General features: G+C 33.1%; 1 protein-coding gene across 6 annotated transcripts in view; it reads left to right on the forward strand.

Moving 5' to 3' along the window:
* The window catches only part of Usp34 (ubiquitin specific peptidase 34), a 221,689-nt gene that overhangs the window by 91,788 nt on the left and 102,375 nt on the right, over positions 1–27,526 (forward strand). For all 6 annotated transcript variants that reach the window (XM_015479634.2, XM_048804265.1, XM_048804260.1 and 3 more), the window contains 10 exons: positions 4,209–4,324; positions 4,415–4,542; positions 11,548–11,637; positions 14,149–14,244; positions 18,381–18,463; positions 22,542–22,696; positions 23,604–23,717; positions 24,144–24,243; positions 24,371–24,530; positions 27,115–27,241. In XM_015479634.2, coding sequence (XP_015335120.2) covers positions 4,209–4,324; positions 4,415–4,542; positions 11,548–11,637; positions 14,149–14,244; positions 18,381–18,463; positions 22,542–22,696; positions 23,604–23,717; positions 24,144–24,243; positions 24,371–24,530; positions 27,115–27,241 — 1,169 coding nt within the window. The remainder of the gene's footprint in view (positions 1–4,208; positions 4,325–4,414; positions 4,543–11,547; positions 11,638–14,148; positions 14,245–18,380; positions 18,464–22,541; positions 22,697–23,603; positions 23,718–24,143; positions 24,244–24,370; positions 24,531–27,114; positions 27,242–27,526) is intronic.

A 27,526-nucleotide genomic window follows, 5' to 3' on the forward strand; every position in this document is an offset into this window, starting at 1 on the left:
AAAAAAAAAAAAATAAAAAAAAAAAAAAAAAAAAAAAAAAAAAGAAACTAATGTCTGATTCATTCTACTGTCTGTCCAGTTCCCATTTTCCTTCCCTTTTTTTCATTTCCCTTTGTTTGTTCTAAAGAACTTCTGTTCTTCCAATGCATTTCTTCTTACTGTGATGATGAAAATGTTTGAGAAATGATCATACTAATTATTCTAGATTGATCTAAAGAAAGTAATGTAACATGACCAGATCTGGAGGATAGAAGAGATTAAAGAGTAGAACATTGCAGTCCTGACATTTTCGAGATTGAAGCAGGAAGATCACTTCAGCCCAGGGGTTTAAAGCCAGCCTCGGCAACATAGTAATGAATATACAGGCACATATACATAGCCACCCAAACCCAACCATCCTCTTGCTTAGTTAGCATAACATTAGCACATGACTAGGCTATGAAATAGGATTTGATATGATAGTACATTACAAGTAAACCTGATGCATTGTATTTTTGCTAAAAGACCAGATCAGACTTAACACAATTCATGAATCTTGGTAATAACTTACTGATTTCAAATATTCCTTGGTAGTTGCCTTGACTTTTATTGTTGTGTTACTGTGGTTGTTGTGGAGTAAATAGGTTAAGATTGAGGTCATCAGATTGAATTTGAAGCCATATTTTAAAATCCTCACCATTTTCTTTTTCCATGTTTTTTTTTTTTTTTTTTAGTCAATATTTTGCATAACTTTTTTCATGAAGTTGACCAGAATGATTATATGTGTTAATCCACTTAGAATTCACCTTGTTTTGCAAAATTTTAGCACTATAAAGAATCTTCAACACATTTAGACAAATAATCAAATTTAAACATGGATGCCAGTTGCAATGCCATATACTTACAGTTCCAACTATTTGGAAGGCTGAAGCAGGAGGATTGTTTGAGCCCAGGTGTTCTAGGCCAGCCTCGACAACATAGTGAGATGCTTTAAAAATAATAATAATAAAACATGGGCAGAAGATGCTTCAAAAAGAATATACTTAAAAATGGTTAGTAAATGACAGGCACCTTCCCCACTGTAATTACAGGATTACATGCCTGTAATCCTAGCAGCTTTTTTTTTTTATTTTTTATTTATTTATTTTTTTTTAAGTTTTCAGTGGACAGAACATCTTTATTTTATTTTTTTAATGTGGTGTTGAGGATCGAACCCAGTGCCCCGCGCATGCCAGGCAAGCTTGCTACCGCTTGAGCCACATCCCCAGCCCATCCTAGCAGCTTTTGAGGCTGAGACAGGATTGCAAGTTCAAAGCCAGCCTCAGCAATTTAGTTAAGGCCCTAAGGAATTCAAAGATATTTTGTCTGTAAATAAAGCTATAAAAGAGGCTGGGGATGTGCTTGGTGGTTAATTCCCTCTGGTTTTGATCCCAACAACAACAAACCCAAAAAGAAAAGATTAGTACGTAGTACTACTTCTTTTTTTTGGCAGTGCTGTGGAATCAAACTGAGGGCCTCACATATTCTAGGCAAGTGCTGTAGCACTGAGCCACATCCCCCGCCAATAACTATTTTATTAATGTCTCATCATATGGAAAATATAAGTTAAAATCACAGGGATATACTACTACACATCTATTGGAATGGATAAATTTAAGGACTGAAGATATCAAGACTGATATTAAGAATGTGAAATGAAACTCTTTTACATTGTTCTTGAAGTATATAAAATATAGTCACTTAACTGGTGTATCATTGTCATGTCCCCTCTACCCTGTGTGCCCCCAGCCTATTTTATAGTCCCGGGGATAGATCAGCTTCTTACAAAATTAAATATATACCTACCACATAACCCAGCTGTTCCTGCCCTACGTTTTTTATCCAAAAGAGATGAAAGAATATCTATAAAAAGATTTATTGTAAAAAAGTGATCATACCTGCTTCATTCATAAGAACCTAACTAGAATTAACTGGATGTGGTTACTCAACACCATTAGGGTTTTTTTTTTGTTTTTTTCCCAAAGGACACATATCTTTTGTTTATTTTTATGTGGTGCTTCGGATCGAACCAGGGTCTCACACCTCTGAGGCAAATATTGTACCACTGAGCTACAGCTACAGCCCCCAACACCATTAGTTGTTACAACTAAAAATAAAAATAAAAAACACTATGGCAAACGAAGCTAGCAACAAGAGTTGATACTATATATCACATATGTGTACTTATAGAAGTACTTCTAGGCCAGTCAAAAGTAATTTGTAATGACTGAAGATTGCTCAGTGACTGCCTAGCATTTGGTGGGTAATGTGTGATTGTAAAGGATCATGAGGGAACTTTCTGGGATGATAGAAATATTCTTGGCCTTGATTATTTATGCTTTTAAACAGTGTTTAATTAAGTGGTGCTAGGGATGAACCCAGAGCCTTAGGCAACCTGAATAATACACACTATCACTGAACGACACCCGTACCACATAATCCATCTTTAATAAAATTAATTTCAAATGGTAAATAATAGCCCCCCTCCAAAAGACAAGTCAAGACTGGAAGAAATATTTAGTAATTATGCATCTAATAATATGTTTATATCTAGAATACATAATAACTTTTATAACAGTAATAAGACAACTGATTTAAATATTGGGGAAGGATTTATTTTACCGAAATAGATATGGGAGTGGGTAATAAGCATGAAAAGATACTCAATGTCTTTAGTTATTAGGGAATTACAAATTAAAAACCACAATTTCACACCTAATCAAATGGTTGAAAATACAGCTGGCCTTAACCATAGTCTTAGAATGAAGAGAAACATGAACCAGGCACCCTCCCATGCCATTAGTAGGCATGTAAAATGGCATAACAGTTTAGCAATTTCTTAAAATATTATGCATACATATACCAAGATGCAGCAGTTACAGTTATAGGTAACTGAGAGAAAGCATATGTTATCCAAAAATTGTTACACAGATGTTTATGGTAGCATTATTCATTATAATGGCAAAAACCATTATGTAAATGTCCTCTAACTGGTGAATGCATTCATTTTTTAAAAAATATTTTTTTGCAGTTGTAGATGGACATAGTATCTTTATTTATTTTTATGTGGTGCTGAGGATGGAACCCATGACCTCACAGGTGTGAGGCAAATGCTCTACCACTAAGCCATAATCCCAGCCCCTGCATACATATTTCTATAAAACAATATATTACTTCCTAATTATAAGAGACATACTACTGATAAATGTGTGTTAACATGGATGATTCTCAAGAACATGTTAGTAGCAGAAGCCACGTATAAGATCACATGTTATATGATTCCTTTTACATGAAATTTCCAGAAAAGGCTATTTACGGGGATTTTGAAACAATTTAAGACTGGGGAGTGATATCAGGGATTAACTAGGAACTGGGGAACTTTCTGGAGTGTTGGCAAGTGTTCTAAAACAGGATTGTGCTGATAGCCACACCTTTCTCAAATTAAGAAAATCATTATACATGTACAATTCAATAGGTAAATTTCAGCAAAACAAAGCACAAAAGTGTTTTTGGTTAATATAACAGAACAAGTAATTATTTAGCCTAGCGTTCAGAAATTCTGAACTTTAGAACTTCTAATTTAATTGAATGTTTTGGGATAGTCTTTTTTGATAAAAATAATTTGCCCTTTTGCCCTTTTGAATCATAGAAATTATAAGAGAATATTATAATTTTAATTATATTTTAATAATAAGAAGGTCATCTAGAGGAATGCCCATTGGTTAAAGTATTATTTCAGATATCTCATCTTCTTTATACTTGAGTTTCAAGTATTTATAAATAGATAACCTTGATATATGAAAAACACTAGTCATATTTATCAGAAATAATAGAGGGCTGGAGTTGTGGCTCCTTGAGCACTTTACTTGCCTATCATGTGTGAGGCACTGGTTTCAATTCTCAGCATTGCATATAAATAAATGAATAAAAGAAAGGTCCATCAACAACTTAAAAAAAATATTTTAAAAAAAGAAATAATAGAATGGAAAGGGAGTAGTTTCTTTAGCCTTAATTCTAAACATTTGTTGCCATTTATAAGTAATTATTGCTAGTGTATTTTTACATTGTGATCTAAGAAGAGCTTTATTTTTACACTTTTCTTTGGGTTTTTAACTTTATGAATGAATGCTTTAATTGCCAATTTCAATCAGTTGTATTTGTCTATAGTGTGCTCTTTTTTGACCCTTTAGGACCTGCAGTTCATAAACATCAATTCAACAGTAATGCTGTGACAGACATTAATTTGGATAATGTTTGCAAGAAAGGAAATACTTTGTTGTGGGATATAGTCCAAGATGATGATGCAGTAAGTTATTTACTAAAATCAAAAGAGTATATAATTACAGCAAAATGTAATCAGGATAAATAATAACTTTATGCATGTACTTTTTTGTAGGTTAATCTTTCTGAAGGATTAATAAATGAAGCAGAGAAACTTCTCTGTTCCTTAGTATGTTGGTTTACGGATAGACAGATTCGAATGAGATTCATTGAAGGTTGCCTTGAAAATTTAGGAAACAACAGGTAAAGAGGAATTAAAATCTTTAAATTTTTTTTGGACTTTATTGATGAGGTATGGTCTTTTCATAGTTTTTGATGTACTATATCTAATTTTTAATTATTATGATTTTCATGGTAGGAATAAGGATTTTTCCCTTAAGGGAAATTTTATTTTTATATATATGTTGTGTGTGTGTGTGTGTGTGTATTTTTTTTTGTACACTTTTCAGCATTCTTGGTTAGATCATCTACAACAGAAACAAAGTTATTCTTTTCTTGATTTTGGGAACTCAGTGATGATTACTTTGTTTTAAAATTGCAGTTTTTTTTTTTTTTTAACTGTTTCCTATTGTATAAAAGGAACCTACAAGAGAAATTAGACTTGGGCTAAAATATGCACATTTTATATGTAGTGTTGCTTGTCCATGTGAGTGCATCTCTTTTGTTTCAATTTCTTTTTTTTTTAATTTACATGTTGATAGACCTCTATTTTGTTCATTTATTTATATGAAGTGCTGAGAATCGAACCCACTGCCTCACATATGCTAGGCAGTTATACCACTGAGCCACAGCTCTAGCCCTTTTGTCTCAATTTCTATAGTGTGTAAAAGCATTAGGTTAGTAACTCAACCAGTTGAGTACATTTAATATATATAGTTCACAGATATCACTCATACCTCAATAAAATGGTTTAAAAAGTACAAAATAGGCCAGGTATGGTGGTACATGCCTGTAATCCCAGCGATTGTGAGGCTGGGGCAGGAAGATCACAAGTTTAAAGCCAGTTTCAGCAGTTTAGTGAGGCCCAAAGGAACTTGGTGAAAACCACTTTCAAAACAAAAAATATGAAAAAGCGCTGGGGATGTGGCTCAGTAGTTCAGCACCCCTGTCTTCAATCTCCTTCACTGCTCCAACCCTCCCAAATACAAAATGGGAGCTATGAATGTAGCTCAGTGGTAGACTATTTGTCTATGCATGATGCCCTGGGTTTAATCCCTAGTACTGCAAAAAACAAAAACGGGGAAAAAAAAGCAACCATCCCCCATAAAAAGAAAAAAATACATGCAAACAATACATACAATAATGGGTCAATATTCAGAAAACATAAGAAACTACAAAAAATGCCAATAAATGAATAGATAAAAATAAAAAGCTATTGAAAAGTAGGCCGGGGCCTGGGGTTGTCCTCAATGGTGGAGAACTTGCCTAGCATGTGTGAGGCACTGGGTTTGATTCTCAGCACCACATATAAACAAATGAAATAAAGGCCTCTTGAAAACTAAAAAAAAATATGTACATTAAAAAAGAAAAAAAGTAGGCGAGGCGCAGTGGTGTATGCCTGTAATCCCAGTGCCTTGGGAGGCTGAGGCAGGAGGACTGTGAGTTCATTGCCAGCCTCAGCAACAGCGAGGCGCTAAGCAACTCAGTGAGACCCTGTCTCTAAATAAAATACAAAATGGGGCGGGGATATGGCTCAGTGTCCCTTAGTTCAATCCCTAGTACCCCACTCCCCGCCCCAAAAGGGTAGGCAGTAAACTGTATGCATATAGGCGTTTCTCAAAAGAAGACCTGTAGATGGACAACAGGTATATAAAAAAATGCTCAACATCCCTAATGAAAAGGGAAATGCCAGTCAAAACCAGAGTGAGATATCACCTTACTCTTGTAAGTTTGGCTGTTACCCAAAAGACTGAAAGGTAATGAGCATTGGCAAGGATATAAAGGAAAGGAAGCCCTTCAGTGTTGGTGGAGATGCACCCATAAGATTGTACTCCTGTGTATATATCCAAAGGAAATTAAATCTATGTCAGAGATGTCTGCACCTCCATGTTTATTGCAGCTCTATTCACAATAACTAAAAAATTGCAACAAGTGTCCACTAGCGAATGAATTGATGAAGAAAATGTGACTATTCAGTCATAAAAAAGAATGAAATCGTGTCATGTTTGACAACATGAATGGAACTGGTGATTATTATGTTAATTGAAATAGGCCAGGCACAGAAAGATAAGAACTTCACTTGGATCTAAAAGTTGATCTTACAGAAGTCAAGAATAGAATAGTGTTTATAAGATAGTAGAATAGTGTTTACTGTGGAGAAAGCAGGGGGAAAGGAGTGATGGGGAAGGGCACATCAGTGAGTACTAAATTACAGTTAGATCTGATTAAGAAGTTCTGGTGTGCTATTGTACAGTAGGGTTTCTTTGGGTAATAAGAATGAACTATACATTTCAAAACCTAGATAAAGTATATTAACCTGATTTAAACATTATACAATGTCATATTACTGTATTAACATTTAGACTATTTTTAAATTTTGTTCTCATGGAGGCTCAAATGATCACAAGTTTCTTGACAAATCTGTGCTTTTCCATTGATATAGTGTCAAATTTGCTTTGATTTTCACTGTTTTGAAAATGTTCCATTCTCTGATGTAGTGAAAACATGGTTTGTGTATGTATGTTGACAGTTCAGTTATAAATACATTGTTCTCATCTCATATATGCCTGCTGTGAATGTCCAATTTTATTGAATATCTCAGTACTGCAAAGTATTATTTTTCTCTTATCCAATTAGGGAAAATACATGTTTTCTCCTTGTGATTCTTCAAATGGCATAGTGTAAATGAGAGTAGAAAAATTGCTGGTTCATTCAGGTATAAGAAGCACCTAATAGAATTCTGGTATTGGATCATTTATCATCTTTGGTGTGTGGGGGTGTGTATGTGTGTTTGTGTGTATGTGTATATAGCAAATCTAGAGAGTCCACAAAAAACTTAAGAATATATATTGCAGTACTGTTTAACTGATTATTCTTTGTATAGATATCCAAATGCCAAAAACCAGTAGAGTGAATAATTGGGGTTTTTATCACTGAGCTTTACCCTCAAACTTTGTTATTTGTGAAATGGGGTCTTGCTGAGTTAGGTTATCATGGCTGGCTGAGAACCTGAGATCCTCCTATCTTAGACTCTTGATTCACTGGGTTACAGGCATGCCATTCTTTTAAAAGAATATTTTTAATGGCTGGGTGTTATATCATCATTTACATAGATTTTATAACAATTAATTGTAAAATGTTGATTGTTTTATAAGCCTTTTTGAAAGCACCAGCTTTAAAAAAATAATATAGTATTAATTTACACTAGTGTGTTTTTATACCATGACCCAGCAATTCCACTTCTGAGTATGTAATAGATTTATCCAGATGGTCCACAAAATACTCAAGAATGTGCATTGCAATACTATTTTAAATAATTGAATATTCTTTGTATAACTGTCCAAATGCCAAAAATCAGTAGAGTGTATAAATGGGGATTGTTCATAGAATGAAATGCTATATAGCAATCGCAGTCAGTGAACTATAGCTGCTTGGAACAGTGTGGACAAATCTTATATGCATAATGTTGTGAAAAAGGCTAGATATGAAAGAGTATTTGTATTCAGTTTAGTTTAAAAACAGGTAAAAACTTTTACTGTCTTTGGGCTTATAATCGTAAAGGGGGCACAATGGAGGCTTCTGAAGGGTGATATTGATATTGCACAGCTATATTTACATCAGAATTTTGAGTTGTGCACTGAATTCTGTACACATTTTTGCGTATGTGCTCTATTTTAATAAGTAGAAAAAGTGAAAGATGAAATTTCCAGCTATGTAGAGTCCTGTTTTCATGGATTACAACGATGATATAGACATATCCTTACGTATCCATATTTTAAAAAGAAAAACAGTGCAAGAATGTAATATCCAAATTAATTCCCCCCATTCCCCCCCCCCCCCGGAGAATTATGATATTTTTTCTTCTTTATGTCTTTCTGCGTTCCATTTTCTCCAGTGAACATGTACTGGTTTTTTGTTTGTTTGTTTAATTGTAGATGGACACAATGCCTTTATTTTATTTTTATATTTTTATGTGGTGCTGAGATTTAAACCAAGTACCTCACATGTGCTGGGCAAGCACTCTACCACTGAGCCACAATCCCAGCCTAACATGTACTTATTTTATGAGTAAGGAAGCTTAACATATTCAAAAGGAAAAAATCTGTGTGTAAAATGGAAAAATTGTCAATCTGGAATTTCTTTTTTTTTTTTTAATCATTACTTTCTCCCCCCCTCAAATTGAAAACAAAATATTATTCATTTGAGGCAACCCCTATACCATAATTATGATTATCTAATGGTTTGTTGAATATGTAGTAAGCATATATCTACTTGTAGATATATTTGTCTTCAAACTTTACTATATTGTGCTATCCTTACTTTCAATAGCATTAGTCATATGTGACAGTATTTTGTGGTATTTTCAGCCTGTAAAATATGCACCATGTCCAGTGAATAACAGCTAAAATTAGTGAAGTTTTTATGTAAACATCAATCTGCATTTCCATATGAATCTGTAATTCTTAGTGGGAGTGATTGTTTTTCCTCAGGCAATGTCTGGAAGCACTTTTGGTAGTCACTTGTAAGTGGGGTTAGGATTATTATTTCAGGTCAATAATGCTGTTATACATACTGCAGTACAGACCAGTTTTCCAGAGCAAAAAGTTCCCAGCCCCAAACCCTCACTAGTGTTAGAATTAAGAAACCATATTCTAAACACAAGATTCATTTCTCCAAACCTAGCCTTCTGTTTTATTATCATGTTAAGAGAATATGTGGCATAGAGTGCTGCTATTAATGAATAAGAAACAAATTGGCCACTGGGATTTCACCTAATTTACCGTAATCCTGACATGTGACCAAAATATTCTTTCCAGTTCTTTACTTGGTTTGATTGGTACACCTACCAGCATTTTTTCCCCTTCCCATCAAACCCAGATGTGAGCACTCTACCACTGCATTACACCCCCAGCCTGCTTTGTTTTTCTGTAGTCATAGTCCAATTTATACAGTGAACTTGGATATTTTTTCTATGGTAACATATTGTTTGTTGTGAAATACAAAGATCTAAAAGGAAAATTAAGAATAAATCACCCATTATTCTACCATTTCTACAGGCCCATTGTAAATGCTTTTCAAAAATGCACCTATATGCCTGGCATTGTGGTCCATGCCTGTAAAGATCTCAAGTTTGAGGCCATACTCAGCAACTTAGTGAGACCCTGTCTCAAATTAAAAAATAAAAAGGGCTGGTGATGTAGCTCAGTGGAAAAACAGTCCTGAATCAATCTATAAGATGGGTGTGGTGTGGTGCAGGCCTGTAATCGTAGGGATTCCTGAAAGAGGCAGGAGGATTACAAGTTTGAAACAAGCCTGGTCAGGTTAGTGTGACCCTGTCTCGAAGTAAAAATAAGAGCTCAGTAATAACATTCCCTTGGGTTCAATCTCCAGTCTTGGGAAAGGGGGGTCTGTAACTGTGATATGTGGACCTATATCTTGTGCACATTTAGCCTCAGGCACATTGTTTTGTAAGGCAAAGAATAAGATTTCAGCAGTGCAGAAGTTTAACATTATGCACAGAAACATAGTAGACAGGAATTTAGAATAGTTTCATATATTGAGAGCATGAGGCAGATAGCAGCTCCCATAATGAAAATTCTGTTACTTTTCATCTTAGTGTTTATTATCAAGGATGAGTAAGATAAGACTACTTCCCAGTGAGTTGAGTTGAAGTCAGCTTTGGAGCCATCCCTGAAATTCTCTGTCCTCCTAGGAACTGAGATGAGATTTTTCTGGGATTTATCCTTTGAGTTCCTTTTTTACTTTTCTTGAGCTATTTGTAGATACTTTATCCATTTGTTCAAATTTCTTACCTATGTGTACAAGTCATTTCTTAAGTTAAATCATTGCATGTGTCAGGGATTCTGTTTACTTAAATAGAGGTTCAGATCATTTAGAAATGGATGGAACTATTTTGTTTTTACTTTTTGGTACTGGATATTGAACCCCTGGGTGTTCCACCCCTGCGTTACCTCCTCGTCCCTAAGTTCTTTGATGGTTCATTATTTAAGCAGATATATAGTCAGTATGTACTATTAGCAAGATTTTTAATTGATAAAATAAGGGTGTGCTCTTGTAGAGCACTTTCTGGTGGTCAACATTGAATAAAAAATACTCATTAGATAATGGTAAATGAAAGAAGTAATCATGGTGAGATGATGAACAGTGGAAGGGTTTCACTTAATACAGAGTTGTTCTTATGTGAGTGATGGGAAGGAGTCATGCAGCTATTTAGACAAAAATCTTTCCAAGTAAACACATTAGCAAAGGCCTTACAGCAGGAACATGCTTCTCTGTGTTGAATGGGTAGCAAAGACAAAGATTGGGAGGAAGTTAAGTTAGACTGATGGGAGGAATGGAGGCAGTTCATACAAAGGTTTGTATTCCAATTTAAGTATTTTGGATTTTATATTCAGTAACAATATGTTTTTATTTTCTCCTACTAAGAATTTATTCACCACTGCTTCCCTGCCATCACAGAAGCACAATTCTTTTTTTAAAAAAATATATGTATTTTTTAGTTGTTGACGGACCTTTATTTTTTATTTACATGTTTATATGCGATGCTGAGAATCGAACCCATTGAGTTACACATGCTAAGCAAGCCTTCCACCACTAAGCCAAAACCCCAGCCCGCACAATTCTACATTGTAAGCGAGTGTATGTATACACATACATACATGCATAAACTCACACACATACATTTATACAAATATGCTTTTTTTGGTCACATTGTGTGAAAATTGGGGGAAAGTGGTAACAATAACTTGTTAAAGAATATTTTCATGGAAATAACATACCTTTAAATGTTTTTCATTTGTGTTTTTACCCACACATTTATGGTGTGTTTTCTTTTAAATGTCTTGGATTAGAATATTAAAACTTGGATTTCTTGCCCTAACATGTATAAAATGAATTTATACTTTAGAAAGAATATATTTTGTTTATAGGGAATATATTGGATGTAAAATTCACTTAATTCTTTTACATTTAAGAGTTTAACTGAATTTCTGGTAAAAAGAAAAAAAAAACTAGTCACTCATAGTTAACCTTAATTTTATTCTATGAATATGTTTTTGTTGTTTTCAGATCGGTAGTAATTTCACTTCGTCTTCTTCCAAAACTGTTTGGTACTTTTCAGCAGTTTGGGAGCAGTTATGATACACACTGGATTACAATGTAAGTAAATAAAAGAATAGTATTTTAAAGTTCGTTTTTCAAAATTCTACTTATCCGTTATGATTTGGAATAACTTACTGATTTTATACTAGGAAAATTGAGTTTAATATGATTTAAACGTTTTCTTAGATTTCTCTATGAAATCTAAAAAATTCACAGCCCTGTGAAGACTGTGTCTCTCTCAGTATAAAAATCAATGAGTTTTGTTTGCTTTGAGAATAATACCGCAACAACAAATATTCTAGAGAGAAGACCTAGTACATGTTCTCACAGCAGAAGATGATACATAATAAAATAAAGCATTATTAGATGTTTGTGAAATTTCTTTGAATTTATTCTTGAAATATTTTTGAATTAGGGAATTTTGTTTTGGCGGCGGGGTGCAGGGCATTGGGGTGTGTTAGAGGTTGAATCCAGGGTCTCATGTATGGTGGACAGTGCTCTTCCACTGACCTACATCCCACCTTATTTTAAGACATGGTCTTGCTCAGCCTCTCCTCCAGTTTGTGATACCCATGCTTCAGCCTCAAGTAGCTTGTATAACAGACCCGTGTCCCTGTGCCTGGTTTAGGGATAATCTTGACAGGTTACCTTATTGCTCTTTTACATTTATAGAGAATTGACAGTTAATATTATCCTTGAAAGAATCCTTTTAACATTATGATGTGAAAGAACTCTGAGCTACTGTGTTATAATGTTGTTATTAGTAATTAACAGAAACCTCCCTTTTGCTGGGCGTGGTGGTGCATGCCCATGATCCCAGGGTCCCTGGAGGCTGAGGCATGTTCAAAGCCAGCCAGCCTCAGCAATATAGCAAGGCCCTAAGCAAATTAGGGAGACCTTTTCTCTAAATAAAATAGTTTTTCAAAAAGGACTAAGGATGTAGCTCAGTGTTTAAGTGCCCCTGGGTTCAATTCCTGGTACCAAACAAACAAAACAAAACAAAACAAAACAAAACCACCTCCCTTTGTTAATATATTATATATTTCAGCATTCAGCATTTCAAACATATTATCTCTTAAACTTTTCTAATGGCCCATATTTTAAAATTGGGGACATTTATCCCTAAATCTTTTATCAAATATTCAAGTAGCCAGTAAATAGACTTAACAGGTCAGGTTACTTGACTAAAGCCACACATCAAGTGTTTTAGAGCCAATTCCATGTTTTGTGTTGTGTGTGTGTAGGTTTTTTTTTTTTTTTTTTTTTTTTTTGGGGGGGGGAGCTGATTTGAAACCCAAGTGTTATTAAATATTTTTTTTAAATAATTTTTTTAAAGGAGCATCATTTTTTTTTAAAGAGAGAGATAGAATTTTTTAATATTTATTTTTTAGTTTTCGGCGGACACAACATCTTTGTTTGTATGTGGTGCTGAGGATCGAACCAGGGCTGCACACATGCCAGGCGAGTGCGCTACTGCTTGAGCCACATCCCCAGCCCCTAAATATTTTTTTCTTTCTAACCTTGCCTTCATTGAAGGAGTAGCAAGTCAAGAGTAACTATATTGAAAATATAGGCTAATTTCTGTGGTACACGCCTGTTATCCCAGTGATCCAGGTGGCTGAGGCAGGAGGATGGAAGTATCCTGACCAGCCTTAGCAACTTAGCATGGCCTCAAGCACCTTAGCGAGACTGTCTCAAAATAAAAAGGGCTGGGGATGTGGCTTAGTGGTAAAGCACCTGTGAGTGAAATGCCCAGTACTCACCAACATCCTCACCCAACCCCCCAAAAAAAGAAAGAAAATACAACCATGACAAAGAAATGATATAATTTATGTTAGATCTTTTGAACTTTAATAAAAAATGTTTTTGGTGTGTTGCTGGGATTTAAATCCATGGCCTCTTAAATTCTAGGCAAATGTTTTATCACTGAGCCATAAACCCAACCCAGACTTTTGGGATTTAAATACTTATTTATCTGTACATTTTAGCAGATTTATTAGTACCAAATGTTATATGAAATAATTCGTTAACTATGGAATATCTCAAAGTATTTATCACTTCTTAAATTTTCTAGTATTTCTAGATTGTTTTGGAAGTTAACACTGGGGTATTTCTTTAGTCCTTTTTAAAAATTTGTTTAAAAAGTAAGTACAATTGGCAATTCAAAAGAGATTCATTAAATAAATTTATATTGTCTCTCTCCATATGCCAGGTGTACTGTAAAAATCTGTTGCATAACAACCAAAGGACATAAAATGAAATGGTATATTATATTAATGGTATATTATGTTAACTCATAATAGCAGTCTGCCAGGCATTTTATCCCATTCATAGGTATTGAATAGTTGAGATTTAAAAAACATTAACAATATTTTTAATTTGTAGAAATTAATGTGCATTGCTTAATGTATTTTAATCATTCAGCTATAAGTAAAATTTGTAAATTTTTGATTCTTTGACATTTTTACATGCAAAAATTTTTCAGATAAACTATTTTCTGTCCAAGCATGCATTTTATTCTGTTTCTCTGCTATCTTTAAAATTATTGTTTTTCTTTAATTGGGCCAGGTGGGCAGAAAAAGAACTGAACATGATGAAACTCTTCTTTGATAATCTGGTATACTATATTCAAGCTGTAAGAGAAGGAAGACAAAAACATGCACTGTAAGTACTTTTCAGCTAGATTTACATATTAGTTTACATGTGGATTACCTTTCCTGTGAAGGATAATTTTCTAGTGTTTCTATTTCTTCTATTTCATATAGTAAATAAATGTAACAGAAAAGTTTATGTAAAATTATAAGAGAAAGAAATGCTAATTAGCATGTCTTTCTAAGTTAAAAATTATGATATTCCACTTTAAAATCTTAGTGAAATTAGCTTATATAACTTTTGTAGGTTGGTTTATTTTTACTACTGATATTTATTGAAAATAATTTTTTTTTAGAAATGAAAACAAAACATTTTCTAGAAATCTTCAGTATCCTTGTCTTCATGTATTAGGGCATTGATTCTAAAATTTGTAAATATTTACTTCCAAAAAATAAACTTAACATATAGTTAAAACATTTACATTTTCCTCTTATGATTGAATACTACCAGTAATACTACTATTAATGCTATTAATATGTTTTAGGACATGTAGATGGTTTCAAAACTGGTGGTAGTACTGAGTAATATTTTACTTTCTCTCTATATATATAGATATGTCCGTCCAATATTGAATAAGTGACTTGGAATAAGAATTGTAGAAACAAAGTAGTAGAGTTGAAAACTTTTTGAAAGGAGATACATGCCTAAATGCTTAGGAGGAGATGTATACAATTCAGATTTCTGCTGGTGAACTTACTGTTGTGGCATTATGTCTGAGTCAAAGTCGCCACCAGTTCAGTGTCAGTACTGAGCATATCAATGAATAAGAGAAGGAGTAAATCTGTTTGAGAAAACCTCCACATGGATGGAAAGTGGGCCAACTGTAGAAGTGTTGTAAAAGTTGTAGACGTTTAATGAATAGTTTATTCACTTCCTAAAGTGAATTCATTCATTTTCCCTCAGAAATAATTTCCTTCTGTAGATTTTGCTGTGACCTTTATTTAGGGTATTACTATTTTGTTAGTAACCTGAAACTCTTAAAATGTATGGGGTGGGGAGCTTTTTGCTATTCTTTTATTTTGAACCATCGATGATGGTAATAGTGATTAAAAATAGCTAGTCGTATGGACTGATGTCTGAGTGAAAGATTAAGCATTCTTTGATATTTACTATGTGCCAGGTGCCATTGTAAGTATTAAAGGTATAGAACAACCCATTTGAGGTTGATGGTTTCATTTTGCAATTGCAATAACTGAAGTTATGAGACAGTAGCCACACATTAAAACAGAATGGAGCCAGGATTTGTATTCAGCCAGTCTGTCCTTAGAACTCAATTGTTTTTTGAGGGGAAGGGCAGTACTGGGGATTGAACCCAGGGTTGGGGAGGCTCTCTACTATAGAGCTACATCCTCAGCCTTTTTAATTTTTTGATAAAAAGTCTCACTAAACCACTAAGGCTGACCTTCAACTTCTGATCCTTCTGCCTCAGCCTCCTGAGTATCTGGAATTACAGGTGTGTGGCACTACACTGTAGTTGGAACTCATATTCTTAAGTGCTATATTATACTGCCATCAGTATTTACCTATCTTTGTACCAAAATATATCCATGTCTTTTCCACAAATTGACCTTACCAATTACTGTTTTGTTCCTGATGACCAGCCTCTGGGTCAGATTTTTACTTCAGTCTTGTTAGTTCCTTTCTTATGCTTGTCAAATTAGGCAGTCAGCTTAATATTGGAAGAATGCATGTGGGCTTTGAATATCAGACAGCCATGGGTTTAGATTGTGAATGTATTACTTTAATCTTATTTCAGTTATCTTTTTAATAAATTCCAATTATTTTACAAGTATTTATAAGAATGAAATGATGTGAATTGTATCTGCTGTATAGTAAATTATTTGTTTATTTATAAGTTGTGATTACCTGGCTAAAACAAAATAAATAGGAATTCACATTTAGCTTCTCCATAGCATGAAAAATTAAATACCAATGTCTGCAGCCTAGTATTCTGAATACCTAAGATCTAAACCCAGTTAACCTTTCATGTTTCATTGTTCAATGAGTTTTAAAGGCAGCTTAGTCTACAAGCCTACCAAATTATTTTTGAAGTTTTTATTTAACCTAAATTTACTCCATTTCATAGCTTTTCTTACAAAGTTCTTTGATATGTTCTTTTAAGACCTTATTAAAATTCTATTTTTCAGAATCCGTGTCTTTCTTTAATTATTCCTCCAGGATATGAGGATAATACTGGCCTCTTTAATCTAAGCATTACCATATATCCTCTGTAAAAATTGTAAGATAAACAAGGAGTACAAATGAAACCACCCATGATCCACATCTTCAGCATTTTTAGGAGACAGAATCTAAATTACCTGTCAGTGAAGAAATAAACAGTTATAGTAGATCCCCAACATAGTTACAAGTCAGTGGATTTGAGGAGAAGGAACAGATGACTAAGAGCAGAGAATGGGAGACATAAATTAATTGTCCTCATAAAGGCAGAGTCCAGCACTAAGTGCCCAGAAATGAATGCAGTTCTGAGATGTGGTTGTTCACTGTATTGACTACAGGAGAGTTGGATACTTTGTAATGGAGTCAGAAGTAGGACCTCATTAAAACATTCTTTCTATGTGTGGAAAGATAAAGGAATAGTGCTCCTTAGAGAAAAATTTTATATTTTCATAGAGCATGTTACTGTATCCTTGAAACTAGCTGATCTACCTTGTTTTCATGGCATTTTAGGAGAAACCCCAGAACAGAGAGCTGTTATCTGGATTGTTTTACTATGCTTCCTCTGTTCTTTCATGCTGAAAAACAGGGTTGTATATTTGTTTTTCTTTGTTAAAGCATATTGATTTCATAAATTTTGCCCCCTTCCACCCCCATGGGGATTATAGTAGGTGAAAATCTCAGTATTTTCCTAAGAAAAAATAGTTTGGGACATGAAAGATAATACTTCTTTCTTTAAAAGGCATGTTACAGGCTGGGGTTGTAGCTCAGTGGTAGAATGCTTGCCCTGCATGTGGGAGTCACTGGGTTGAATCCTCAGCACCACATAAAAATAAATTTTAAAAAGTCTATCAACAACAACAAAAGATAAGGATAAAATAAGTCATGTTACATAATTTCTTTCTTTTTTTTTTTTAGAGAGAGAGAGAGTTTTAATATTTATTTTTTAGTTTTCGGCGGACACAACATCTTTGTATGTGGTGCTGAGGATCGAACCTGGGCCGCACGCATGCCAGGCGAGCGCGCTACCGCTTGAGCCACATCCCCAGCCCTACATAATTTCTTGAATCCTAGAGAAAACTGTTTCAACATTGAGGCTACAAATAGAATTTTTTAAAAAGCATTAGTTATGAAAGATTCATTCCTAATGGGGAGACCATTATTTGCCCTGTATTCTTTCTAATGTCTGAAATCCATGCAGTATTTGTCAATATTCATTTCAGTTTTAATATCTCAAATAATTTTCCTGGCTAATGTTTTCAGTAGCCAGTAGGTCTCTGATGTAATGGGCAGAGTCCCTTGAAAATAGTTAAGGACTGGACGGTAGGATTTATACATGAGAGAACAAAGAGACTGAACCCATGACTTCTAGGGTTTGAATCTCTTATTCTGGAATGCAAGTGTAGGAGAAGGAGAAGTATGCAGAATACAAAGGTACTTTCGTAAATGGCAACACTTGATTCCTGATTTGTCTGGAATTGATGTCCTCTAGACTTTGGTTTAGAGGAGAGTATTAACTCAAACAGTAGAAATAATGGGTGATAGACTCTTCTTTGAACCTGTACTCCTACACCTCTGTTTTTACTATATAGTGGTGATGAAGGGACAGAGATATGAAACATGAGTTTTGGATAAAAATATGGATTTTTACTTGTTAACTTCTAATTTATTTGCATATTACATAATGAAAAAATGATATATCTTTTGTTCTGCTATTGGGGTCTTATGTATTTTCTTATCTAACTTGAAAATCAGTTTTGTTATAGTTTGAAGAGTTTTATACTTTAATAGCATAAATTTTAAACAACACTCATGAATATTTTTTTCTGTAACCAAATTTATATAATTGAAATAACTGCTAATTTTGAATTGTTACAATGAATTTATGCTATTTTAGTTATAGTTAGTACCATTAAACCTTTAAAAATAAGAAACGGGGTCTTTTATTTAATTATTTTAATGACTTTTTATAGGTACAGCCATAGTGCCGAAGTTCAAGTTCGTCTTCAATTCTTGACTTGTGTGTTTTCAACTCTGGGATCCCCTGATCATTTCAGTAAGATTTTTATCTGTATATTTTAAAATGTTTTGACACTTTGAAGAGTCCAGTTGAATTTACTCATGCCTTTCAATTTTGGCAGTGATTATTCTCAATATATTTAAAAATTATGTCAACATTTAGAACTTTATAAATACAATTGAAATTCCTGTTTACATTTTAAATGCATTTTCCCAGGGTTTCATTTTTGTAATATCTTTTTATAATCATTTTTAAGAGTTGGTCTCAGATTATTGAATAAGCACATTACCGTTAGTATTTGTTTTCTTTGAGGCTTGTTATTACAACATTGAAAATATTTTTCTTCTTTAAAACACTGTATTCCCTAGGTTCTCAAACACCATCTTTTAAAGATGAGCATGGCCCTCACATTCTCTTTCTGACTTCAATTTCTGAAAATGGTAGTTTCTCAATATATTAAGAACTCATTTCAAGGGCTAGGGTTGTAGTTTAGTGGTAGAGCACTTGCCTAGCATGTGTGAGGCACTGGGTTCAATTTTCAGCACCACATATAAATAAATAAAATAAGGGACCATTGATAACTGAAAAATATTAAAAAAAAAAAACCATTTCAAAAACAAAATATTTGTGATAGGACAAAAGTCACTGTAGGGGGATTGCATCTTTTATTACCTTTTGTTGTAGATTCTTACTGTTACTAACATTATAAATAGCCACTGTTTATTATCATCAGTGTTGTATGATTTGGGTTAATAGGTGATACATTTGGGGGGTCCTGGTTTTGTTTAAATTAATTTTATCTTATTGTCATTAAATAGAGACTGATCTGAGATACTGGAGTGAACCAAATCTGCATGTTAGTGTTCTCAGAAGAGAGATGAAAACTTGATTTCTGTTGACTGAAGTTCCTTATCTTTTGCAATGATGATTTTATTGTCTTTCACATGTTACATTCTTTTTTTTTCTGTGTGCCTGTGCTAAACCTCATTTGTTAGAAGGCCACTTTTTCTTTTGCTGTGGTTAATACAGTCAAACTTATGGTGTCTTTCTAGCCTAAGAGTATTTATCATCACTCTTTCAAGTCCATATCTGTGCTTAAGATACATTATATATTTCTCTGGTGATACTAACAAATTCCAAATGTAAGCCATCTTTTTTTTATATACTGAGGATTGAACCCAGGGCTTTACTACTGAGCAATATCTTTAGCCATTTATTTATTAGTGTTTGTTTATTTAATTATTTTATTTTGAGACAAGGTCTCTCTAAGTTGCTTTGGGCTTTTAGGAATTGTTGAAAACTGGCCTAAAAATTTAAATCCTCTTGTCTCAACCTTTTGAGTTGTGAGGATTACAGACATCTGCTTCCACACCTGGCAAGGCACCTGTTTGTGTTTTTGTTTTTTTTTTTTTTTGTTGTTGTTGTGACACAATACCTTTATTTTATTATTATTTTTTTTTACGTGGTTCTGAAGATCCAACTTAGTGCCTCACCACTGAGCCACAACCCCAGCCCTGCAGGACACCTGTTTTTGATAGGAAATCTCTGCTCCTTGTTATTAAGTCATTTATTGTGCCCCATTATAATACTGTACAAGAAATACATAAAATATAACAAAACCAGACTTATGCAGGAGACATCAAGCCAAAACACATGTGATTAGTATAAGTAATTACAGCTAACCATTAATTTTATATTTAGTTTACACAATGCAGGTTCTCTGAGTTTACAATAGCTACTGTCCAGACAAAATCAAATAAAAAACATTTCTCCCACAGTAGAGATGTAGTTTTCTTATTGGCACAGTATACATTAACTATAATGTGTTTACTTCAGTCATGTATAATTGCATCAAGTATGCTAATACAGATTTTCAATATACCAGTAAGTATTATCTTTTGAAAAATTTAAAACATTGACTGAGTGTTGTGGCACATGGTTTATTATTCCAGCTCTTTGTTTCTAATTCTAGTCCTGGGAGATTCAGCCAAGAGGGCCTCAACTTCAGGAATTTGATTTTTTAAAAATTTCTCCTCCTCCTCCTCCTCCTTTTTTTTTTTTTTTTTTTTTAAATTGGGATTGAATCCAGCGGTACTCTACCACTGAGATATCCCTAACCATTTTTTGTTTTTTATTTTGATATGGGCTCTTGCTTATTTGTGGAGGTTGTCTTTTGACTTACAGTTATCTTGTCTCAGTCTCCCAGGTCATTGTGATTACAGGGGTGTGCTACCATATCCGGCTTCAAAATAATTTATTCATTTATTTTTGGTATCAGGGATAGAATCCACTGAGCCACATCCCACGTTCTTTTAATTTTTTATTTTGAGACAACTTTTGCTAAGTTACTAATGGCATTGATCTTGTGGTCTTCCTGCCTCAGCTTCCCAGATAGCTGGGATTAAATGCATCAGCAACTGTGGCTACCTCAAAACAATATTTAAAAAGGACTACGATGTATTTCAGTGATAGAGTGCTTGCCTAATTTGGGCAAGACCCTGAATTCAATTCCCTCTGTTGGTGTTCTTTCTTTCCCTCCCCCCCAGTCTCTCTCCCCCAATGTCTGTCTCCCTCCCTTCCTCTCCACACTCCTTCCGTTCCTCCCTCTTTCTCCTTCTCCCCCCCAACACCAATCTAAAATAGTAACAGAAACTAATATATGACATATTTAAAGTGGATTAGTTGGTCAGCCTGTTGTGTATACAATTATGATATGTTAAATAGTTAACTAATTAACAGGATACTTTTTATTTTGAAGACTCCTGTATTTTCTTAATTTTGTTCTTTTGAATTACCTAGTGTGTTTTAAGTTGTAAAACATAGGTTTGTTTGTATGTTATTTTTGTTAGTTCTTTGGAGCATATATCCTTCTCAGAATAATCTGCATATTAGGAGTTTGAAAAACTGATAGGATACCTTTATTCAGATGTGAAATTCTTTAGATTGCTAGTGCTATTCATTATTTTCTGAGTTGTGCTTCATCTTCTGGAATTTGTTTTACTTTTCCAATAAAGAAGCATTTGTGATAAATTTCAAGTTATCTTAAATTTCATGCACTGATACTGTAAATCCATGTCCCTTTATGTTTTCGGGAACCATGCTAAGCTTTGAAATGCTTCATGGTTTACATTTGAAATTCCCGTGATGCTTTTTTTCTTTTTGGATTGTCTTATTCGTGTTCAACTTATAATTCCCTCTAACCCTCTGTTTCTGAGAGGTTCTTCATCTCTATTTCTTCTGTCATATTTGGGTCAAAGTACCATGCAGATTTTATCTCATTAGTCTGCTTCCCTAGCACTGTTCTCCTCTGATGTGTTGCTGTTGTCTGTTTTACCCAGTTCCCTATAGTTTTGCTTTGTTCATCACAAGAATTCGTTTTTTATATTTTATAAAAATTTATTACTGTTGTTTATCTCTTGTGTATAGAGAATGGCCTTGAATATTGTATCTAGTCTATTTTTATTTATTTGTAGTCTTTAAACCTTAGAACTAATTTTTCACATTTTGATACTATGTACCCCAGTCATTTTTTGTGTGTGGTGCTAGGGATTGAATCCAGGGGTGTGTATGTGTGAGGCAAGCACTCTACCAACTGAACTATATCCCCAGCCCCTACCCCAGTCATTTTTTTCACATTTTAACAATGTGAAATAGTATGTTCATGTTTTAGGGAGAATGATATTTTAGATCAGTTGGCTCTTCTAGAATACTTTATAACTTTTTTCAAGTGATTTGTGTATAGGTTATATTTATATTTTGAAAGCATCTTATAAAATGCTTTAAGACCCAGATGTGGTGGTGATGTGTTCCTATAATCCCAGCTACTTAGGAGACTGAGGCAGGAGGATCACAAGTTTGAACCCAGTCTATGCAATTTAGTGAGATTCTGTCTTAAGATTAAATAAAAGAAAAGGTAGGAAAGTAGGTCAAAGATAGAGTGCTCCTGGATTGTACTACCACCAAAAAAAGGAGGGGGTATATCTCCTTTAGATTTTGGCTAAATTGGTGCTTCTAGAACATTGTATTTCGACCAAAATGTTGTATATATGCCAAAAAGGAAGTCATAAAGAATTGTGATTCAGATAGTAAATACTACATACATATTTTTATCTAGGGTTAAGTTTAGAGCAAGTCGACATTTTATGGCATTGTTTAGTAGAAGATTCTGAGTGTTATGATGATGCGCTCCATTGGTTTTTAAATCAAGTTCGAAGTAAAGATCAACACGCTATGGGAATGGAAACCTACAAACATCTTTTCCTAGAAAAGGTAATATCCTTTCCTGATAGTTTTATTGTTTTTCTATATTCCCTTTTCATCTTTTGAAATATGAATTCTGTAATGTTTTCTCTCTTTTTTTTAAACTAGATAAATGTACTATGTTTTGGCAGTCATTATATAATTTTTTGCCACTCAGATTTTGCAGTAACTTTTTCCTACTTATGTAGTTACATAAGTACTTAGATTACACAAGTGTGAGAGCTGTGTTCTGTGACTCTTCCTTAGTTAAATGGCTGTGGTTTTAGTCAGTCTTCTGGGCAAATATCAGTTATTCTCCAAATTGTAGATTCCTGAGAAAGCATTGTCATGATGGTAAAAATGTTCGGGTTCTTGTTTTCCTCCATTAGATGCAACAGTTGGTCTAGATGTTAATTTTTCTATATGAACTATTCCCATTTGAATGTTGAAAATGAAGCAACATACTTATTTTTCTTATGTTTAGTTTTGTGATCTCACATTGTCTCTGTAGTAGAGTAAATATGAATGAGTTTTAGAATATAAAAATTAAAATCACATAATAGATTCAGGACCAAGCTACAAATAGAACTTAAATTCAAGTTATCTTAAATTTCATGCACTGACTTTAATACAAACTGTAAACGTTGTTACCTAACTCATAAAAGTATATAATGTAGAAATTCGATAGATGACATAATGTTTTTATTCACTTTGTCTGATTTGGGTCTCTGTACTTTTTGAAAATTGAAACATAAGTCAGTCAGGTAGGCTTCAGATATGCCTAAATATTAGTGTTTTAATTTAAAAATTATATTACAATTATGAATTTATATTGTCTTCTATAATGTTTTCAGTAAAATAAAATTTGTCAATTTATATATAATAACACTTTAAACTAATTATCTCACTAATTTAGATTTAACGTTTTTTTCCCAAGATGCCCCAACTAAAACCTGAAACAATCAGCATGACCGGCTTAAACCTGTTTCAGCATCTGTGTAATTTGGCTCGATTGGCTACCAGTGCCTATGATGGTGGTTCAAACTCTGAGGTATGGTTTTATAGTTACTGTTAGAATTTATTAAGCAAGTATGTGGAATTTTCCTTGTGTTCAAATTAGATTACTATATAACCTATTTACTTATTATCAAATAGTCTCTTATTCTAAGTTTGAAAAACTTTATCTTTTGGTTTTTTAAACCAAATGATTTTTTTTTCACTATCAAAGATAATCTTAGAGGTGCTTAATGAAAACCTATTATACTTTCATTGATTTATAGAAAAGAGGCCATCTGAGTGCTCTTGTAGTCTCTTAGAAATTCCTGGATAATTTGAAATGGTAGGCTAATTTGTCTCAAATCTGATTTTTGAGCTATTTGGTATTATTGTATGATTTTAAGTTAGAACTTCAATCTTCTGATAAGTTTCAGCATTTAACAACAAAATGCAAAGATGTCTTTATATTTTTCTTTCCTAGCTATGTGGTATGGACCAATTTTGGGGCATTGCTTTAAGAGCACAATCTGGTGATGTGAGTCGAGCAGCTATTCAGTATATCAACTCCTATTATATAAATGGTAAGTGATTTGAAATATTAATAAGTAATCATTATGTGAGAGCATTTGGTTAAATTACATTTCATTTGATTTTCTTTAATATATCTAAAGACTAAGATTAAAATATGTGTAAACATCTGGCTTTCAGGTAAAACGGGTTTGGAGAAGGAGCAAGAATTTATTAGTAAGTGCATGGAAAGTCTTATGATAGCTTCTAGCAGTCTTGAACAGGAATCACACTCAAGTCTCACAGTTATAGAAAGAGGACTGCTTATGCTGAAGACACATCTGGAAGCATTTAGGAGAAGGTAATTTTTTAATGCTATACTATTAGAATGAATTTCAGTCCTCTTAATGCTGACAAGTCCAAATGTATTCTTAAACCCAAATTTTTGTTGAGTGTAAGGAGAAAGTATAATTTACCAAAACCAGAGGGTCAGTAATAGATGTAATTAATTTTTATTTAGAATCTGTACCCGTTTCACCTTGGAATAGGAAATGTAGTTTCCTGAAAAAAGTTGTAAAGCTTTAAAAATCATTAGACTCTGAGCAAATATGCATGAACAAGAATCTCTGAACAAAACTCCATTTCTAAAAAGGTATTAATTATGATTGTAAAGGCAGAAACATCACTACTAAAAAAGGTTACACGTAAAACTCTCACGAAGAACATCAAATAATCTTTCATCGTTGAATCAAATTGAGTCATTTGTTTCATTTGCTGTTTTTTTTTCTTCCTGGACTAGGAGACAGTATTTTAATTTTGAATTTCCATTTACCATGGAAACATGACCAAAAAATTCTGTGTTAATGAATATCTGTATAATTAATTTAGACATACCCAGTGTAATACAGAAATAAAGCAAATTAACATTTATGAATATACCAACTGAAATGAAAGGTGAGTAGATAGTTTTAATTAAGAAATTGTTTGTTAAAAATCATTAACTATGAGTAAATGTAAAAGTACTAAGAACTGTGTTGAAAAATTGTTAAAGTAACTTCTTTCAACTTCAGATCTTAGTTAGATAATGAAAGTTAGATATTACAAGTGATGTTTATTAATGTTTTTTCCTAAAATATCAGGAAATATTGAATAAGATAGGTGTACCCAACACATTTCTTATAAATAACATGATTCCATGGTTTGAAACATTTGACCATTGCAGAATTATTTTATTATGATTACAATTTGTAAAAATAGTACTTAAATAATTTCTTTTGTTTTCAGTGAATGTGTGAGAGGACTTTTTGATTATTTTTTCTCATAAACCTTCACTGTGCCTCATTACTTTCACCAGTTTAAAAAAAATTTAGCAAATGTGGTAAAGTTATTCAAATTAATAAAAACTCAATGTATATATTCATCATAAGATTCAGATATTAAACTAAGATACTAAGTAGGAAATGAAAGTTTCCTTTAATTGTTCTCTTCCTATTAGAGATAGTTACTGTTAATGGTATGATACCAGTTTTTTTGTGTGATGCAAAAAACAGATAATACCTATTGATTCAAACCATTAAAACTTACTTACTAGTACCTAACATTGTAATTAGTACCTTTAAAAGAAATAGTCTTTAGAAAGTACATTATTTTCTGATACTTAAGTAGCATTTTTTAGTAGTTTAATGAATCCAGGTAGCAACATCCCTTTGAATTTGTTTCATGTTAAAAATTAATGTTGGCATTAATTTATGTAAATGCTCATTTTGTGAGTAACCGATGAACTAGGAAATAAGTAAAGCTAAGTCGTGTTTCTAAAAATTTATCTGCATATTTTCTTACAAATTTTTGTCTAGTATTAAGTATCAAGTATAAAATCTCAAGTGCTTAATATGTTTAGTGATAATTGAAAATTGCCTAAAATTTAGATTGAAACTGTAAGTATTTTTCATGTACTCTTTATATGAAAAGACTCAATAGTAATGTCTTAAAGGGCTTTCTTCATAGAAAAAGATAAGGTTATAATATTAAATAGTGGTTTTCAATGAGAAGTGATTTTGTTTCCCAAGGGACAGTAGGTAATGTTTGGAGATATTTTTCATTACTACAGCTTGGGGATTATTTGGCATCAGACTCCAGAGATGCTGCTATACATCTAAAGTGCATGAGATAGCCTCTCTTCTGCCTTCTGACAATAGTAAATTACTATGCTCAGAATGTCAGTAGTGCCAAGATTAAAAAATCCTGGTCTTGAAATATGCAACTGAAAACATTTTAAGATTACTCTTTTGCTCAGTCATAGAACCTAGACGTTGGATCATGTATAGGTAATAAGATCAGTCCATTTATTCCTTATTTTCTAAAACTGATGTTTAATTTTAGCCATTGACCATTTTTTTCTTATTAAATTCAGGTAACTGCATTCTGTCTTCACCAACTAAAACTAAGTTAGAAAATTGACAAATATTTAGTTTGTGTTTTGCCAGATGCTTCTTTCATTTGAAATATTTGTCTATTTTATTATTTTAGCAATCACGCATTTTGTCAGGCTGGCTGACATAATTACTACAATATATTTCTGTGAAAAATATTTCGTATCTTCTTATAAATGTTGGAATGATAACTTGATATTTCATTTACCCAACTATTTTTTTTAATTCCTTCAGGTGCTTGTGTTTCCCTTGTCTCCCTTTACATTACAAAGTATTTGCAATAGGATTTTTTTCTTCCCAGTGATCTTTCTTGGAGACTATTTTGTTAGGATCTTTTGTCATTATTCATTTAAGTCTGATTCAACATAGTGAACCTAAGCCTAAATTTAGTGTTATAAATTGGTGTGTGCTGGAACCCTCTGAGAATTTTTCCAGTTTGTAATCATTATAAACTTCTGTGACATTGAAATGTTTTAAAATTTTATCTTTCCTATGTTTGTTTTTATCTTATCTTAGGTTTGCATATCATCTGAGACAATGGCAAATTGAAGGCACTGGTATTAGTAGTCATTTGAAAGCATTGAGTGACAAACAATCTTTGCCCCTAAGGGTTGTATGCCAGCCAGCTGGACTTCCTGACAAGGTAGTTACAGAATTTAATTTCCAAATTGATCCCATTTCTCAGTTCAAATATCTGTGTGGGTTTTTGTTTGTTTGGTGGGCTTTTTTTTTTTTTTTTCCATGGTTCTTGTTGTTGTTTTGGCTTTGAGTCATGTCCAATTTATTTTTTCCATTATACTTTGAACTTTAGTATTGTATCTAGTAAATCTTTAATACAGTCACTAAAATATTTCTATTAGTTTCCTTCAAGAAATTTTTATAGACTCGTTAGAGTGGTCGGCGTCTCTCAAGGCACACAGGGGATAGG

The sequence above is a fragment of the Marmota marmota genome, unplaced genomic scaffold (genome assembly GCF_001458135.2).
Source record: "Marmota marmota marmota unplaced genomic scaffold, marMar, whole genome shotgun sequence".
In the NCBI taxonomy this organism is placed as follows: Eukaryota; Metazoa; Chordata; class Mammalia; order Rodentia; family Sciuridae; genus Marmota; species Marmota marmota.